The sequence below is a fragment of the Alexandromys fortis genome, unplaced genomic scaffold (genome assembly GCF_014885135.2).
Source record: "Alexandromys fortis isolate MF-2015 unplaced genomic scaffold, M_Fortis_MF-2015_v1.1 scaffold_1, whole genome shotgun sequence".
In the NCBI taxonomy this organism is placed as follows: domain Eukaryota; kingdom Metazoa; phylum Chordata; class Mammalia; order Rodentia; family Cricetidae; genus Alexandromys; species Alexandromys fortis.
This window is the reverse complement of record NW_026067927.1, coordinates 4,758,712-4,776,551: the sequence shown is the minus strand read 5'-3', so window position 1 is coordinate 4,776,551 and position 17,840 is coordinate 4,758,712. Positions and strand designations below refer to the sequence as shown.

Sequence of the window (17,840 nt, the reverse complement as noted above, 5' to 3'; positions counted from 1 at the left end):
TACAGAGTGAGTTCCAGGACACCTAGAGCTACACAGAGAAACCTTGTCTCAAAAAAACCCAAACAAACAAAGAGTTACATTTATCTGTGTGTATTTGTGTCTGTGTGTGTGTGTACATATGCACATGCGTGTGTACCTGTGTGCACCAAGGCATATGGGTGACTGTCAGGACAGTCGAAGGAGTTGGTTCTTTCCTGGCACTGTGTGGGTCCTAGGGCTTGAACTCAGGCTACAATGCTTGGCAACNAAAAAAAAAAAAAAAAAAAAAAAAAAAAAAAAAAAAAAAAAAAAAAAAAAAAAAAGAAAGAAAGAAAGAAATGTGTGATAATAAAAGCAAACAGTGGAAGGAAATGAATAAAACAGTTCAAGACCTGAATGTGGGGGGTCTGGAGAGATGGCTCAGAGGTTAAGAACATTGCCTGCTCTTCCAAAGGTCCTGAGTTCAATTCCCAGCAACCACATGGTGGCTCACAACCATCTGTAATGAGGTCGGGTGCCCTCTTCTGGCCTGCAGGCATAGGCCACACAAGACAGAATATTGTATACATAATAAATATTTTTAAAAAATAAAAATAAATAGAGATATCCCCTAATGAAGTAGAAACTATAATTAAAAGTCCCCTCTCAAGAAAAGTCCACTTGGTTTTAACATAGAATTCTACCAGACTTTATTAGTCAGGATTCTCTACACCAACCCAGTTATGAAACTTTTGGTGTAAGATGGTGTACCACCTGCAAGATATTCTAGTGCAATAGTGGCACAAGCTTGTGGGAGCAACCAACTAATGTATTATTTGATTGAAGGCCCACTCCATGAGATGGAACCCATACCAGACATTGCTTGGGTTACCAAGAACCTGAAACTAGATATCTCAGGGACCTATGGTAAAACCAAATACGACTGTTCTTAAAAAAAAAAAAAAAGTAGCAATAAAATGCCTATTAATGACATTCTGGACATTCTGCTATCTTGATAGATGAGTGCTCAGCCATCATCCCAGAAGCTTCCTCTGCAGCACATGGGAATACTGAGACCTACACCCAGACATTCATTATACAGAGAGTGGGGTACCTTTGAACACTTAGCCCTTAATGGGGTGTCTTCTTTAAATCCCTCCCCTCGGGTCTTAGGGAACCACAAAGAAGAGATGGAACGATGTAGAAGGCGGAGTAAGAGCCAGAGGGGTTGGAGGACACCAAGAAACAAGGCCCTCTAAATCAACACAAGCAGAGCTCATATGAACTCACGGAGCCTGAAGCAGCATACCCAGGGCCTGCAGCAGTCTGCACCCAATCCTGAGGATCTAAATTCAATCCCCAGAACCCACCGGACAATATGAGAGAAACAACTCATGAAAGTTGCCCTATGAACTCCGAGTGCATACTGTGGAATGCACACACACACTCACATAAGGAAAAGTAAAAGAAAAAAATGATTAGACTAGACTGAAGATGTAACTGAGAGGTATAGCTCTTGCCTAGAGTCCAGGTCTCAAGCTCTAGTACCACAAATAAAAAGGAAGAAACTGACTCTATTTATAACCGGCATACAGCCAAGCGCAGAAGCCAAGGCTCTGAGCATCCTCACCTCCATTCAATAAGTTGAGAGCCTGGTGTGAACGCCTGACACACTTCTAAAATCCAGCCTTGAGGCTGTAGCCAGGGATTAATGAATGTTCAAACTGTCTCTCTCTTTTGTTCAATGGTCCCTCACACTCTTTGGTCAAAGAAATCCTGGGGTCACTTGCTGGAATGAATGCAGGAACAAAGATAATGAGGCCAAATAGTTTTGGCCCACTGCCCCCGAGGACAAAGATGCCAAACCTCTTAACTCTCTTTCCAGGAGGAAGGAACAGTGTTTGGTTTGGCCAAGAGATCATGCCTAAAAATAACTGGATAAACGTGTTGGCAGGGAGCCAAATTGGCTCAGCAGTATGTTGTAGGTTTGAGAAGCTGGTGCGGTCCGAGGATGACACTGGCTTAAAAACTACAATTCCCAGAGTGTCGTGCAGCCTCTGCCAGACGGGTGGTCATGTGACCCAAGCTCACGTGTTTCCAAAGTCGGCTCGGAAAAGACGCCTACGAGGTTCGTGAACGGAGGTACGGGCGGTGCCAGGTGGGGCTGTAGGGTTTCTGGGTCCTTGGAGTTCCCCATCTCTGCTGCGACCAGGTTCCCACAGGACTCCAGAGCCATCCTCTCTGGTGTCCTCTGTTGCACCGGCCCAGCCACGCCTTAGGCTGGCGGCTCTCCACTCAGTCCTAGGCCAGGATCGAGTCAGCTTAGACACGTAACCCACCGCTTTTACGTCATGCTCGGGGCTCACCCAAGCCCACCCTGGCCGGGTGCTCCCTTCCCCTCCTCCCATGCAACTAAACTTCATGTTTCGGTGCTGGCCCCAGGTTAGACTGGGAAGCGGGTAAGATCTATTCCGTTTCTGACCTAAGCATGAATGTATCGTGGTTATAGTTCTGGCCCTGCTAATGTTCATTGTGACCGTAACGTAATTTCTTTCCTCCGTGGGCCTTTGCTCTATCTGATCTGGCACTCCACTCCACTCCGTAATACGGGTTATTCAGAGCTACTCCTGTAACCCCACCTTCACTCCTGTAACCAGCTGCAAAAGGTCAAATTCTTTTCTGTACTGACTGCAGATTTTAGGTAAAGCCTTGAGAAGAACTTGAGGCCAAAAAGGGATGTGAGGAGACTCGGATCCCATACCTTTAGACTGAGAGAACAACGCTCTTCTAGGATAGCAGGTAAGCTGGGGACAGTGGGGCTGATTAATTGGGGTAGGGGTGAGAGCTCTTAGACCAGTGAGAGTCCAGGGGGTGGAATCATTCAACCTGAGCTTGCTTGCTTTGTTTAGTTAGTTAGTTAGTTAGTTAGTTAGTTAGTTAGTTTTTTGAGACAGTGTTTCTCTGTGTAGCTTTGGAGCCTCTCCTGGAACTCACTCTGTAGACCAGGCTGGCCTGGAACTCAGAGAGATCCACCTGCCTCTGCCTCCTCAGTACTGGGATTGAAAGCGTGGGCCACCACCGCCAGCTCAATGTGAGCTTTTGTATGGTTGCGGGAGAGGCTGGCAGATGGCACAGGACTGGGGCAAGGGTGCCAAAGAGAAGCCTGCTTCTTAGAGAGAGGCTTGGGACCATGTGACCATAATGTCTGTTTCCTTGGTGTTAGCAGTGTGGCACAGGTGGCCTTAGACCTCTCTGGAGCTGTGCCTGGACCTGGGGCGTCCCCAGCCTGCCTTTACTACTCACCACTGAGACTTTGCTGAGTTGGCTGGGGCAGATTGCATAAGAGGAACAAGTCTGTGGCTAGACTGACGTTTCTCACTCTGGCCCAGCAGACGTGTGTGCAGTAGGACTATGTCCCTTAGATGTCCCAGAGCACCTGAACTTTTCTCTTCCTTCTGGGGGTGATGTTCCCAGCTTTGTCCACCATCAGAAGGAACACTTGGGAAGCATCCCCAGGGGCCTCAAGTCTATTCTAGACTCCCCAATGGAATGACCTTATTTAGAGGGGTGCCTTAGGATAAACATTGGTTGTGTCAGAATCATTGTCTTTGGGGAAAAGAAATGGGATTTTTTTTTTCAATTATAGAGAATGAGAATATGAATGAATGAATGAACGAACAAATGAGCGAGCCATGGTTCCTGAGTGGTCGGAGAACCACCTTCAGGAGGCTATTCTTTATTTCCACCATGTGGGTCCCAGGGATCGAACTCAAGTCGTGAATCTTGCTTGCAAACACATTTACCCATTCAGCCATCACACCAGCCCCCAAATGGCGGTTGCTGGGGATTGACTCCCAGGCCTCATTTATGGAAGCACAGGCTCTACCACCCCCAGCCTAGTAATGCTTATTAATATCAGCCTGCTCTTCATAAGAATAAGCCGTGAAAAGACTTATTGGACTGAAGCCGGGAGATGGTGGCGCACGCCTTTAATCCCAGCACTCGGGAGGCAGAGACAGGAGGATCTCTGTGAGTTCGAGGCTTACAAGAGCTAGTTCCAGGGCAGGCAATGAAGTGACACAGAGAAACCCTGTCTTGAAAAACAAAACAAAAAAGACTTACTGGACTGAAGTGACTTCCCCAAGGTCGTGCACTTAGGAAGTGGTCAGGTCAGTTAGGCTTCAGGCCTCTGAGTCTAAATGAGAGCATAACCCCTCCTAGCTCAGGGATGATTTTTAGTTTAAAACTTTTTTGAGGCAAGGTTATACTATATAGCTCCTGCCCTTCCCACTCCAACCTCCACCCTACCCCAAGCTGGAGAGATGACTCAGTGGTTAAGAGCACTCACTGCCTGCTCTCCAAAGGTCCTGAGTTCAATTCCCAGCAACCACATAGTGGCTCACGACCATCTGTAATGAGATCTGGTGCCCTCTTGAGGAAGAGACCTGGTCAGTCGTCCTCATCAACTTAGACCATGGAAACCCAATATGGACAAGTTCAACAGAACCGCCATATACACACTGCCCATATATGTTTCAGCACTTCCAGGGCATAAATATATATATATATAGCCCAGTACTAGTTATGTGGTCCAAACTGACCTTGAACTCAAAACAGTCCTCCTGCCTCAGCCTCTCAGTTACTGAGATTTCAGGCATGAGCCACAGAGCACCTTAGGGCTGCTCATGCTGTGGGCTTAACTTTGGCTCTTTAAGAAGCATTATTCCTCTTGGCGGTTCAAGATGCGAGGACACTTGTTTGGTCTGGCTAGGGGAAGCAAGTTTAGGGCACACGGGGCTAGCACACAAGCAAATGATGGAAGGAAACGGGTCTGGGTAGGGCTCTGTAATGACTCCGACGAAGGACCCAGTAAGTGGCCGAGAAATGGGGAAGAGATGGAACCTGTGAGTGGCCAGCAAAGGGACTGGGAATATTCCAAACACACAATTAGGAATTATCTTTCTGGGCCAGTGAGATGGCTCAGTCTGTAATAGAATCTGCCAAGCTGCATGATCTGAGTTCAGTCCCCTGGGCCCACATTATGAAAGGAGAACATTGATTCCCAAAAGTTACCTTCTGACCTCCACACAAGCACAAACACAACAAACAGATGAAACACAAACCTCCACACAAATACACACACAATAAATAAATGAAACACAGACTTCCACACAAACACATACACACAAAACAAATAAAATGCAATTTTTTTTTTCCGAGACAGGGTCTCTCTGTAGCTTTGGTGCCCGTCCTGGAACTAGCTCTTGTAGACCAGGCTGGCCTCGAACTCCCAGAGATCCGCCTGCCTCTGCCTCCCGAGTGCTGGGATTAAAGGCGTGTGCCACCACCGCCCAGCCCAAGGAAATGCAATTTTAAAAATGATTTTCCTAGCACTTGAGTGGTGGTGGCACATGCCTCTAATGCCAGCACTGGGAAGGCGGAGGCAGGCAGATCTCTGTGAGTTCAAGGCCAGCCTGGTCTACAAAGCAAGTTCTAGAACAGCCAAGCCTATACAGATAAGCCCTGTCTTGGGGGGTAGGGGAATATAATATGTTTTCCTGCTAGTGGCAGACTTCTTTAATCTCAGCACTCAGGCAAAGGCAGAAGGATCTCTAAGTTCGAGGACAGCCAGGACTATAGAGAGACCTTGTCTAAAATCTTAACAAAACAAAAAACCCAAAAATAACAACAACAACAAAATTACAGAGCATCAATATGGCAGGGATTGCCATATGGGAGATGAGAGAGCTGACCTGAATTTCGAAGGGCCTTGAAAGCCATGTAGTCTGGGTTGCAGGAAAGCATGCCAGGCTGAAATGAACTGAAGCTCCGTAGTTCGTAGTAGCAGCTCTATTGGGACTGTGTGGTGTTCAGGCAGTTTGGGAAGCCAGATGGATCTAGGTTCAGACTGTGTTGAAGCTTGCTGATGGACCATCCTGGGCCAGTGCTTCTGTTTCTGTGAACCACTGATCACAGAGCTGCCAGAAGACCAGATGATCTCAGCCATGTCTGTGACACACCTGTCCCCTGGGGCCTCTCCAGGTGCTCCAGGTAGCACTCCTGTCTTCTCCAGCCTTGACTCTCTTTGCAGTACTGGGCGTTGATAGACAAGTGCTCCATCAGAGCCTCTCAGTATCCCCAGCCTCTCCCATGCTTTTGTTTCATTTTCTTTTTTGAGACAGGGTTTCTCTGTGTTGTCTTGGCTGTCCTGGAACTCGCTCTGTAGACCACGCTGGCCTCGAACTCAGAGATCTGCCTGCCTCTGGAGCGCTGGGATTATAGGTATGCACCATCCCCACCCAGCCCCAATATCAAGTGTAGGTCTTATTTACCTTTCTGGCCTATAACAGTGAAATAAATCAGGTGTGCAGCTGGCATGTTTCTGTGTCTGTCACCCACACATTGTGACCTCAGTGCACAGAGCACAATGCACAGAGCAGCACCTGCATCTTAGCCTTGAGGAGTTCATGCCATGCAGTTGGTTACTGTCTGGAACTTGTGCAGATCCTAGCCAAGTGCTCTGGGAAAGTTGCATCATCTTTTTGTGCCCCAGAGTCACTGTTTCCGGGTAAGCATAATGTCTGCCTTTCCTTGTCTTGCCCAGGTCAACTAGAGTCCCCCGGAGTAGTAGCCCAAAGGGGGCAGTTACCCTCTCAGCTACCCCGGGAATGTGGTCGTGAGGCAGAACCCACAGCTCTTGGAAGAAAAGTAGCCTTGGACCATGGCCCAGGTCAGCATCAACAGTGACTACAGCGAGTGGGGCTCCAGCACTGATGCTGGGGAGCGGGCCCGCTTGCTGCAAAGTCCCTGTGTGGACAAGACCCCCAAGAGTGAGGGGGAGGCGTCTCCTGGAGATCCAGACAGAGGCACCACATCTACGCTTGGAGCCATCTTCATTGTGGTCAATGCCTGCCTGGGTGCAGGCCTGCTCAACTTCCCAGCAGCCTTCAGCACAGCTGGGGGTGTGGCAGCTGGCATCGCCCTGCAGATGGTGAGTGTGCTGGCGGCAGAGGTAGGCAGTGCCCGTGGGCTCTTTGATTGGCAGGGGAGGCTTTGAATCAGAGTTAAGTGATTGAGGACATACACTGTCATTCTTCCCTCTCTTGTAACTGATAGACATTACCAATCTATTCCAGAACTTTCTTTTAAAGCTACCATCCAAAACCAATACAAGAGTATGAAAAGAGTAGGGTAGAAGAGGGAAAGAGAGGGAGCTGGTGAGATGGCTCAGAAGTTAAGAGCACTGGCTACTCTTCTAGAGGTCCTGAGCTCCCAGCAACCACATGGTGGCTCACAACCATCTGTAATGAGATCTGGTGCCCTCTTCTGGCATGCTGGCAGAATGCTGTGTACATAATAAAGAAATCTTTAAAAGGGGGGGGAGGGGAATGAAGCCTAAGTCAGGTATCAGAACTCTGCACACTGAGGCAGTTGCGATCAAAAGCCTTCCTAACAATGAGAGAGGTTTGAACGTCATCTGCATATTTAATTTTTTTGCCTTTTGAGGTGGCTCTTGTAGCCCAGGCTCACCTTGAATTTTCTCTGGAGCCAAAGACGACCTTTAACTTCAGATCTCCTGCTTCCCCAGCCCAAGTAACAGACAAAAAAAAAAAAAAAAAAAAAGGAAAAAGAAAGCAAAGAAAATCATAAATTGGTTTGAAGCTTAGTTTGAAGCTGTTTGAGGTCCAGTCTATTCTCAGTCTGTTTGTGTGTTTGAAATTTGGAATGAAACCCTTTTTGTTATTTTTTTTTAATTATTGTATGTGTATGCATGTTTTGCCTACTTGTATGATTGTGAGCCACATGCATGCAGTGCCAGTGGAAGCCAGGAGAGGGCATCAGATACCCACGGAATTGAGTTACAGATGGCTATGAGCCTCCATATAGATGCTGGGAATTGACCCCGGGTCCTCCGAAAGAGCAGCCAGTGTTCTTAACCACTGAGCCGTCTCTCTAGCAACTGAAACTCGTTTTTAAAGAAAATTTCAACTTGGTTACCTCTAGTAATCAGTTAAAATTGTCCTGCAGTATAAGACCCATTTGCAAACCTGCTATGGACATTGGTGTAAAAGATGCCCAAACTGAGCTCACGACACCTTTCCCACACCCTTTCGTCTCTTCCTGCCTGCAGGGCATGCTGGTTTTCATCATTAGTGGGCTTGTCATTCTGGCCTATTGCTCCCAGGCCAGCAATGAGAGGACCTACCAGGAGGTGGTGTGGGCCGTGTGTGGCAAGCTGACGGGCGTGCTGTGTGAGGTAGCCATCGCGGTCTACACCTTCGGCACCTGCATCGCCTTCCTCATCATCATCGGGGACCAGCAGGACAAGAGTGAGGTTCTTCCCCAGCTCTCGTCTTTCTCCTTGGCCTGAGTTCCTGGGGTAGAGGGGGAAGATTGTTCCACAGAGTCCTGCTCCTTAGAGGGAAATCTTAGGACCCTGCCAAAGCCAGAGGGCCACATCCTGAATGGCCTGGCATGACATTCGCTCCTTCTTCTCCATGCAGTTATAGCTGTGATGACAAAGGACCCTGAAGGGGCCAGCGGCAGCCCCTGGTACACAGACCGCAAGTTCACCATCAGCCTCACTGCCTTCCTCTTCATCCTGCCCCTGTCCATCCCCAGGGAGATCGGCTTCCAGAAATATGCCAGGTTCGGAGGTCCCAACCCAGCCTGGGCCAGACAGAGGCTCTGATCAAAGGCAACTGGAGAGCCATTTCTGGTGGGGAGCCCCTCGCCCCCATGGCATCTTCCTTGGGGAGCAAGAACAGGCAAGCCAGGGCAGGCCAGAGCTTCCAGAATTCTAGGCCTAGAACGTTCCTTTTCCGTTTTTATCAAGGAAGATAGTGTCCTTTTGCAGCATTGAAAGGTGTGATCTAAGAGTCCTTGTCAAAGAAGGGATTGGTGATGCCTGGCAGTGTAAGGGCAGGTGCTGGCCAGGGCTTTGGCTTTTCCAGAATCTGGGAGTTGGCGATCTTAGTGTTGGCAGTGTGGCTGGGACTTCCATAGAGTTCGGGGAGATAGGTCTGGCTTCCTAGCCCTATATCTGAAAAGCTGTGGGGGTTGGGGCTCTTTCATACTTGGCCATCTCCAGGGTTTCCTTAAATGTTAGCACCCCAGTCTCTACACTCTCCCCCTTTGCCCCAGAATCTCTTAGTTCTCAGACACCAGGCCCACAGGCTGGCCAGCTGTAAGCCCTTGCCACACCTGGGCTGCTCAGGCTGAGCTTGTACGGTACATTGGAGCCCAGTTCCTGAATGTGGCCTCTGAGCCAGCGCATGTCCCCTAGCTAAAATGCTAGCAGCCTCCTCCCTGTGGCAGGTCACTCTGCCACTTGTTTCTCCTGAATCTCTAGAGCAAGGATGGGTACGTCTGAGCATGGGATTGGACAAGGGGTGGCTGAGCCTGGGAAGCAGGAAGTCAAATTTCTCGTTCTTGGCAGCTTCCTGAGTGTTGTGGGCACTTGGTATGTCACCGCCATTATTATCATCAAATACATCTGGCCAGATAAAGAGATGCGCCCAGGGGACATCCTGACCAGGTAGGTGAGGGTCCCTGGAAATGCATGGGGTAGAAGCTGCTACCCAGATCAGGCATCTGAAGGCCACACAGATGTAGGAAGGAGGGGAGAGGGCCTGTCCAGCATCTAGCAGATGCCACCATGCAATGCAAGGTCCCAACCTGGGGAGAGTTCCAGGGAGAAAATGGCACATTTTCCCAATCATTCTTTTTGATTTATCAGATCGGGACTCATGTAGCTCAGACCAGGTCTTGAACTGGTCATGAACTCCCGATCCTCCTGCCTCTACCTCCCAAGTGCTGGAATCCCAGATATAAATCAGCGTGTCCAGCTTTCCCGTACCCCTTTTGTTTTTTGTTTTTAAAAGAACAGTTCAGGAAAGCAAAGTCCTAGTTCAGGAGCCAGGAATTCTGGACTCTGGTCCTAGGATGGCCTTTTAGAGACTGTCTCCTGAATTTCACATAGACACGGGTCCTCTGCCTGTGTGTGTTCAGTGTGTGGGATGCTGGTTGTTGGTGGAAGAATGCAGAAAGGGCGGTGTGGACAGTTGGTGGCCCTGTGGGATTCACAGGCAATTTCATTGTGTTTGTCAACAGACCAGTTTCCTGGATGGCCGTGTTCAATGCCATGCCCACCATCTGCTTCGGATTTCAGGTGCCAGCACCAGGGTCCCTGCTGTCCCATCAGCTCACTTCCCCACCCTGGGAGGACCCTCAGATTATGGATGGGATGGTAGGATTCCTGGGAGGACGGATGAACCAAGGGCCCCTGGCTTGTCCCTTATCCCTGGGGCCTTTGAAACCTGGAGGTGAGGTCGCTTCCCCACGATGACCGTACCCTTCACCTGGACAGTGCCATGTGAGCAGTGTGCCCGTCTTCAACAGCATGCAGCGGCCAGAGATAAAGACCTGGGGTGGAGTGGTGACTGCGGCCATGGTCATAGCTCTGGCTGTCTACATGGGCACAGGTGAGTGCTCCCCTCCAGAGGCCAGGCTTGGCATGCTCCCACTCCCTCTCGAATCCCCAGAGTTTCTGGTCTAGCTTTCCTCGGGAAGTTCTCTGCACTCTTAGCTGGGTGAGCACTTCGGTAGACAGTGACTTCAACTCTCATCAAGGTGAGAGCGTTCTGCCTGCTCACGGGTTCTGTTCCGATGCTAAGTGGCTATCAGAAGGGAAGGTACCCCCAGTGTGAGGTTGCTACAAGGACGATGCAGGGAACTGGCCCAAGCCCTGGTGGGAATGACAGACTTGGAGAAACAGTTCTATTTAGGTAATAACGAATAAAGAATTCCAGGCAGTGGCTGATGAAACCAGGAAGTGGGGGATGGGACTGAGTAGGGGTGGCATTCACAGAAGGCGCCTCTCTGAAGATGCGGCTCCTGGAGAGGTCCACGAGGGAAAAGCCATTCCACAAGAAAGAAACCACAATGTAGGGCGTCTGGGGAAGGAATGGGGGGGAGGTCTGTATTGCCGGGGTGTAAGAAGCTGGTACCTATGAGACTGGGCGGCCCAGGGGAGAGCAATGGATGCTGCCGGGAGCCTAAGAGGATGTATTTCTTGGGTGGGAAGTGACTGGTCAAATCTTTGGCTGTTGCATGGGTTAATTTGGGCAGGAGAGATGAACTGGGAGTTATCTTCCTGTGGTAGGGAGATGAGGGCAGGAGCCGCCTGGGCTCGAGTTGTCCCAGCCTCTGAAGCTACCACAAGAAACACAAGAGGCAAACAGGCAAAGTCCCTCTTGCCATGGGTCCCCTGTTCTGGCTGGTGACAGGGGATTTAGAGAGAGGTGATCTGAAGAGAACAGAGCAGGATGGGAAACAAGTGACTGGGGTGGGGGTGACTGCGCGGGCAGGGCAGTGTTCTCTGAGGAGGGGACATCTGAGCTGAGACCCGAGTGGTGTGGTGGCCGCACAGTGGTTTGCGCAGATGCAGCGGTTTGTGTGGAAGTTAGGGAGACAAGTGCAGAAAGCACCCGCGTGTGCTGCTGGGCTCCGGCAAGCAACACCTGCGGAGGCAGGAAGTGGGGCGTCTGCTCTCACCTCCCAGGCTGCTCCAACACTCCCATCTGGAGTAGGCAGTCCACCCTCACCCTCCCTTTCCCCTTGCATTTGCTCATAGGCATCTGTGGCTTCCTGACTTTCGGAGCTGCTGTGGATCCAGATGTGCTCCGGTCCTACCCCTCCGAGGACGTGGCTGTGGCCGTTGCCCGAGCCTTCATCATCCTGAGCGTGCTCACCTCCTACCCCATCTTGCACTTCTGTGGGCGGTGAGCCCCTTCCCCACCCTGTCCAGAGCCCCCTGGGAGCCTGCACAATACATGGCCTTATGGGGAGCCCATTTTGTGTCAAGGAAAATTGAAGCCAACAGAAAGAATCTGAGTCTAGGATGCCCTTCTCCCATACTCCATGCCAGGTCTTATTGGTTCCAGAGCATTCTGTGAGCCTTGTAAGGATCTCCAGTCTATATCCTATCCTGAGCCTTTATATATTCCCAGCCAACATTTTGGATACCCTGATCCATTCCTTTTATAAAGGGAATCAATGGCGTCCATGTCCAGGTGAAGAGGCAAAGTCTTGTAGCCCATAGCAACCAAGTACAGGGATGGTCACAGATGAGGACCCAAGCTCAGGGACCACACTTGCCCATTCAGGATCTCCCCCTCCCTGCACTAGCCAAAGCACCCTGAGCCCCTCCTCATGTGAGCAGGGCTGTGGTGGAAGGCCTGTGGCTGCGCTACAAGGGGGTGCCAGTGGAGGAGGACGTGGGGCGGGAGCAGCGGCGCCGAGTCCTGCAGACGCTGGTGTGGTTCCTGCTCACCCTGCTGCTAGCCCTCTTTATCCCTGACATCGGCAAGGTCATCTCGGTCATCGGAGGCCTGGCAGCCTGCTTCATCTTCATCTTCCCAGGTGCACACCCCAGGTGCCCCTATCTTCCACACACAGCAGGACCTCCCTAACCTTTGCTGGGGACTCAAAACCTGCTGGCGAAAGTAACCACCGATTTTCTGTTGCTTGCTGACCTGGCTCAGCTAGATGCTGCCATGGCAACACTGACTCCTGGTTGGAAGGTTGTGATCTCTGGTTTACTAATGAGATGTGAGGCTAGAGACAACTATTAATAGCCCGTTTGAAGCCCAATAGGCCCAGGTCCAGGGTCTCTACTCCCACCCTTCATTCAAGTGTGTGGACCCTTGACCCTCGGGATCTGGGTACCGTATTCCAGTCCAGAGGAAGGAAAGCCCAGTGGTGGCACCTTGAGACTGAAGTCATGAGATCCAAATTCTAGACACAGGTCAGCTGCAGATCCCCAAAAATCCGTCCTGTCTGTCCAGCTATGAGTTCTACTAGGCCCAGCTGGTTTCTGTCCAGTAACCTCTAAAGCTCTTCCCATTGGACGTGGAGCAAGGGAGCCATGTCTGCTCTGGAGTAGGCAAGATGATGTGAGCTACCACTGAGTCACATTCAGTGTGTCCCCTTAGCTCTGAGATCTGAATGTAGCCCAAAGGGTTCTTGTTATCTGCTGGCCTGTCTTGGGAGAGCAGAGGCCGGGCATCCAGCTGGGTGTGGGTCAGGGTTGACAATCTGGATTTTAGGATCTCTAGTAGAGGAAACAGGCCTTTCTCCATCATCACCACTACCTCCTGGCTGGGGAGGGGGGGCGGGACTGGGCTGAGGGAGGGACCCTATCGTCTCTTCCAAACTCAGCATTACCTCTTGTCTTCTAGGGCTGTGCCTCATTCAGGCCAAACTGTCAGAGATGGAGGAGGTCAAACCAGCCAGGTAAAGCAGGGGCAGCCGAGCAGCCTTTTAGGGAGATGAAAAGGGACCTTAAAATAGGCAAAGGGTCAGCTGGACAGTGGTGGCACACACTTTTAATCCCAGCACTTGGGAGGCAGAAGCAGGAGGATCTCTGTGAGTTCAGGACAGCCAGGGCTCCACAGAGAAACCCTGTCTCAAAAAAAGAAAGAATGCATGCTGTTCAGTCCTAAGACCAGAGTTCCTATCCTAGCATCCATGTAACAAACCAGGCATTCCACAAATGCCTGTAACTCCAACTCTGATGAATTCCTCTGGCCTCCACACATGCACCTACACATGTGCACGTACACTCACACACACACACACAAATAAAAGTTCTTGGTGCTTGGAAGTATGCCTTAGTAACAAACCATGTGCTTGTCACGTGTGAAGCCCTGGGTTCAATCCTCTAGTGTCACTCCCCAAATTATGGAGCTCTAATGTATATTTTGGCAATGGGTAATCTGAACTGCTTATAACAATTCATCCTGAGTAGTGGTGGTACAGGCCTTTAATCCCAGCACTCGGGAGGCAGAGGCAGGTGGATCTCTGTGAGTTCAAGACTAGCCTGGTCTACAGAGAGAGTTCCAGGACAGCTAGGGCTGTTACACAGAGAAACCCTGTCTCAGGGAAGAAAAAAAAAAAAAAACAAGTAAAAAGAGACATATCTTTAAAAAAATAAAAATCATGTACTCACTCATAGGTAGTTTTTAAACATAAAGCAAAGAAAGCCAGCCTACAAACCACAATCTCAGTGAATTTAGACAACAATGTGCACACTAAGAGAGACTTATATAGATATAATCTACATGGGAAGTAGAAACTAGAAAAAGACAAGATCTCCTGAGTAAATTGGGAACATGGGGACCTTGCGGGAGGACTGAAGTGGGGAGGGGAGTAGAGAAAAATGTAGAGCTCAATAAATACCAATTTAAAAAAGGAAAAATAAAAATTACCCTTCATCTCAATGCCAGTGATGACCCCCTAGCATTTTTGTTACATGTGGTTATAGATGTCTGCCTTCTGCTTTTTTTCTTTATTTAAAATTCTTTTTTTTTTTTTTTTTTTTTTTTTTTTTTTTTTTTGGTTTTTTCGAGACAGGGTTTCTCTGTAGCTTTGGAGCCTGTCCTGGAACTCCCTTTGTAGACCAGGCTGGCCTCCAACTCACAGAGATCTGCCTGCCTCTGCCTTCCAAGTGCTGGGATTACAGGCGTGCGCCACCACCGCCCAGTTTATTTATTTAAAATTCTCTCTCGTGTGCCTGTGCACATGTGTCCACAGAGGCTAGATGTATCCAGTCCCAGTCTCCTTGGAGCTGGTGCTACAGTAGTTGTGAGCCTCCTGATGTGGATCCCCTAGAAGAACACTGACTTTAACCACTGAGCCCTCTCTCTGCCCCCTGCCTTCTGTTTTTCTTGTTGTTGTTAATGTTATTTTGAACGCAACATCCCATTTCCTGTCACCTGTTTTTTCCTCAGTGTCTTCCCATCGGAAGACTCACATTCTGCCGTGGTCCTGCCTTGAGCATTAGTCCATCTAGGTCTTGGTCTCCTTAACTGTGAACTAGGGTCGCAAAGCTTTGTATGGGGAAGTTCATGGGAAGCCTGAGGTGTTCTGCCTACAGAAGTGGGGTGACTGATTATATTAACTGTTATAGATAGGAGTCTACAGAGACATGGAAAAAAATGACTGAAACTCTTGTCCTCTGCCCTACAGCTGGTGGGCACTGGTCAGTTATGGAGTCCTTCTGGTCACCCTGGGAGCCTTCATCTTTGGCCAAACCACAGCCAATGCCATCTTTGTGGACCTCTTGGCTTGAACACTGCCTCTCAGCAAACGTGTGACCAAGAACCATCTTCTGGAGCTGTGGAGCTACCCCAAGTCCCACATCCTCTTCCAGCTGGTGACGTCTGGACACATTTCTCCAGGGACAGAATCAACTGCAAATCTGTGGGCGGCTCCCGCCCAGCTGCCTTCCTGCTCCCCAACCTTGGCATTGTCATGGATGGTGGCAGGAGGTCTCACATCACAGGAGCATCAAACCTTTGGGACCTGAGAAGGGAAGAAGGTTTAGTGAGTCCCAGAAGAGAGAGACCATTCTGACTTCCTCTGGGAAAAAAAAAACACAAAATTGTATACATAGGGCTGGCGTCCTTCACAGAATTTGTCGGGACCGTGCTCAGTACCTCGGGGTTTAGTGCCTGCCTGTGTCTTATAGAAGCCAGTGTTGGCTTCTCCTGGGACCTGGTAACTTCCAGAGGAGACACTGATATCACGTAATTATCCATTCCCCTGTGGGCCTCCCCGTGAGTCTCTGGTAGCCTCCCAAGTCTTTAGGGTCCCTACCCTGACTTTATCCAAACCTAATGGGTCCAGATTGGGTATCCTCCTATGTCCCTAGACATCACTAAGTCAAATGTTTACAAATGGCGCTGGCCTGCCTCTGGGCTAGGGGCTGCCCTTGCCGTTGCCATGGTGCTGCGAGCACTCCTCTGTTAGCTTCCCACATGGACAGAGGGCCTGTTGTCTTTTCAGAGGCTCTGGGTGAGTCACAGGCTTGGGACTTTCGGACCTTCCTTCCAGGCCAGGCTGCCCATGGTCTGGGTGAAGTCCCAGCACCATTTCTTCGCTCTTCCAAACCGGTCCTCTCTCTTCCCCAGCTAAAGCTAGCCCAAGAGCCCAGAAGGAACTTAGACTGGGGACCCTGGACGTTTCCTGTACTATCTCCATCTTGACACTTCCTTCCATTCCCACACCCCACCCATCCCTCACCCCCTACCCTATCTCTTCTCTTTCATTCATGGATGGGTTTTGGCATTTGCCAGGGTAGGGATGCCACCAAACCGTGCCAGGTCAGCTTGCCCAGCTCCACATGTCTGTCAGTCCTGGCCTCAATGCCTGGGAATCGCTCTGAGTCATAGCTGCCCCAGGTGAGGTCATACCAGACACTGTATTTTGAGGACCTTAACCTCTTGCCTACCCCTGCTCACTTTTATAAGCCCAGGTACAAAACTGATCTCCACATAATTTCCTCCATCTATTCGGCCTAAAATACCTATCCTAGAAGTGAAAGGGGGCCTTCGAGGCAGCCCCCACCCCAACTCAGGTCAGTTCAGTAGAGGCGGCAGAAGCTCAGCATCCAGACTAGCTGAATTGCTCTTTTCCCATCCATTCCTGGTACCCATCCTCTCTGGTCCCACGATGGCTGTTTCCCCTCGGTTTCCAAGTGCTGCTTTCTAGGGACTGGCCAGGGGCAAAGCTGGGGCATGGCATAGAGACAGGCCAGCTGAGACAGTTGACTAGAATCCAGCTTCAGCTTGATCTCAGGACCCCTTCCCTTCCTCTCCCTTGTCCTCTTCTAGTGTCTTGCTGGGTTTTTCCCTGCTCAGGCGCACTTGGAGAAGTGGGGATGGTTAATAAAGGGGCTTACCCCATTGAACTATTGTCTTTTTTATTTTGTGCTTGGAACAGAGTCGAAGGCATAAATGGCAGGAAGGAGACCTGGGGTGGGACATGTAGATGACAGTTGACTATCTACAACCAGGAATGGGACCAGTAGGCTCTCTTGCCAAGCAAGAGTCCATAGAAGGTTCTGGATACCTCCCTCTCTGCCTCCCCTGAATCTTTCCCCACTGCCTGGTGAGTGTCTTCTCTGTGCCCTATTTCTGTCCTAACTCAAACTCTCCCTCTGCTGAGCAGTCATACAGATCTTATGTCACCCAACGTGGAAGTCCCAAGGAGGAAGGGTTTGAGCCACGTAGTGGTGGCTCACAAGTTTAATCCCAGCACTTGTGAGGCAGAGGCAGGAGGATTTCTGTGAGTTTGAGACCAGCTTGGTCTACAGAGCTAGATCCAAAACACCCAGGACTGTTTGTTTTTAATTTATTTACTTTTATGTGCATTGGTGTTATGCCCGCAGCTAAATTTGAGATCTTGGAACTACAGACAGTTGTTAGCTGGGATTTGAACCTGGATCCTTTGGGAAAGTAGTCAGTGCCCTTAACCGCTGAGCCATCTTTTCAGCCCCTAGCCAGGGCTGTTTCACAGAGAAACCCTGTCTCGAAAAATCAAAAAGAAACATATAGGCATCCTCCTGAACATTAGCCTTCATCAGGCGATGAAAGAAGACAGAGACAGAGACCCACATTGGAGCACCGGACTGAAATCTCAAGGTCCAAATCAGGAGCAGAAGGAGAGTGATCATGAGCAAGGAACTCAGGACCGCGAGGGGTGCACCCACACACTGAGACAATGGAGATGCTCTATCGGGAACTCACCAAGGCCAGCTGACCTGGGTCTGAAAAAGCCTGGGTTAAAACCGGTCTCACTGAACATAGAGGACAATGAGGACTACTGAGACATCAAGAACAATGGCAATGGGTTTTTGATCCTATTGCATGTATTGGCTTTGTGGGAGCCTAGGCAGTTTGGATGCTCACCTTACGGGACCTGGACAGAGGGGGGTTTTCCTGGGACTTCCCACGGGAGGGGGGGGGGGGGGGGGGTCATGTGACTGGGGGAGGGGGAGGGAAAGGGGAGGCGGAGGTGGGGAAGAGACAGAAATATTT

At 50.0% G+C, this 17,840-nt stretch overlaps 1 protein-coding gene across 4 annotated transcripts; it reads left to right on the top strand.

The window, feature by feature from the left end:
- The first annotated feature begins 1,996 nt into the window (after window positions 1-1,996).
- Window positions 1,997-16,711, top strand: Slc38a7 (solute carrier family 38 member 7). Of its 4 annotated transcripts, none has more exons than XM_050143997.1 (12): window positions 1,997-2,086; window positions 2,653-2,757; window positions 6,563-6,949; window positions 8,090-8,288; window positions 8,463-8,607; window positions 9,398-9,496; window positions 10,072-10,129; window positions 10,328-10,442; window positions 11,594-11,741; window positions 12,182-12,381; window positions 13,200-13,254; window positions 14,989-16,711. In XM_050143997.1, the coding sequence occupies exons 3-12, from the start codon at window positions 6,680-6,682 to the stop codon at window positions 15,089-15,091; spliced, it is 1,392 nt and encodes a 463-aa protein (XP_049999954.1). In that variant the 5' UTR covers window positions 1,997-2,086; window positions 2,653-2,757; window positions 6,563-6,679; the 3' UTR covers window positions 15,092-16,711. The 4 variants fall into 4 exon arrangements, 3 of the variants coding, with proteins under 3 accessions (XP_049999954.1, XP_049999952.1, XP_049999955.1); XR_007592046.1 differs by having other exon boundaries at window positions 2,024-2,100; window positions 12,148-12,381; window positions 14,989-15,076; XM_050143995.1 differs by having other exon boundaries at window positions 2,024-2,100.
- The last annotated feature ends 1,129 nt before the right edge of the window (window positions 16,712-17,840 follow it).

Excerpts from the sequence above, each read along its gene's own strand:
- Slc38a7 (XM_050143997.1), top strand. The coding sequence starts at position 6,680 with ATGGCCCAGGTCAGCATCAACAGTGACTACAGCGAGTGGGGCTCCAGC. Across the intron at positions 9,497-10,071 it reads CCAGGGGACATCCTGACCAG|ACCAGTTTCCTGGATGGCCG; the intron begins GTAGGTGAGGGT and ends GTTTGTCAACAG. Across the intron at positions 11,742-12,181 it reads ATCTTGCACTTCTGTGGGCG|GGCTGTGGTGGAAGGCCTGT; the intron begins GTGAGCCCCTTC and ends TCATGTGAGCAG.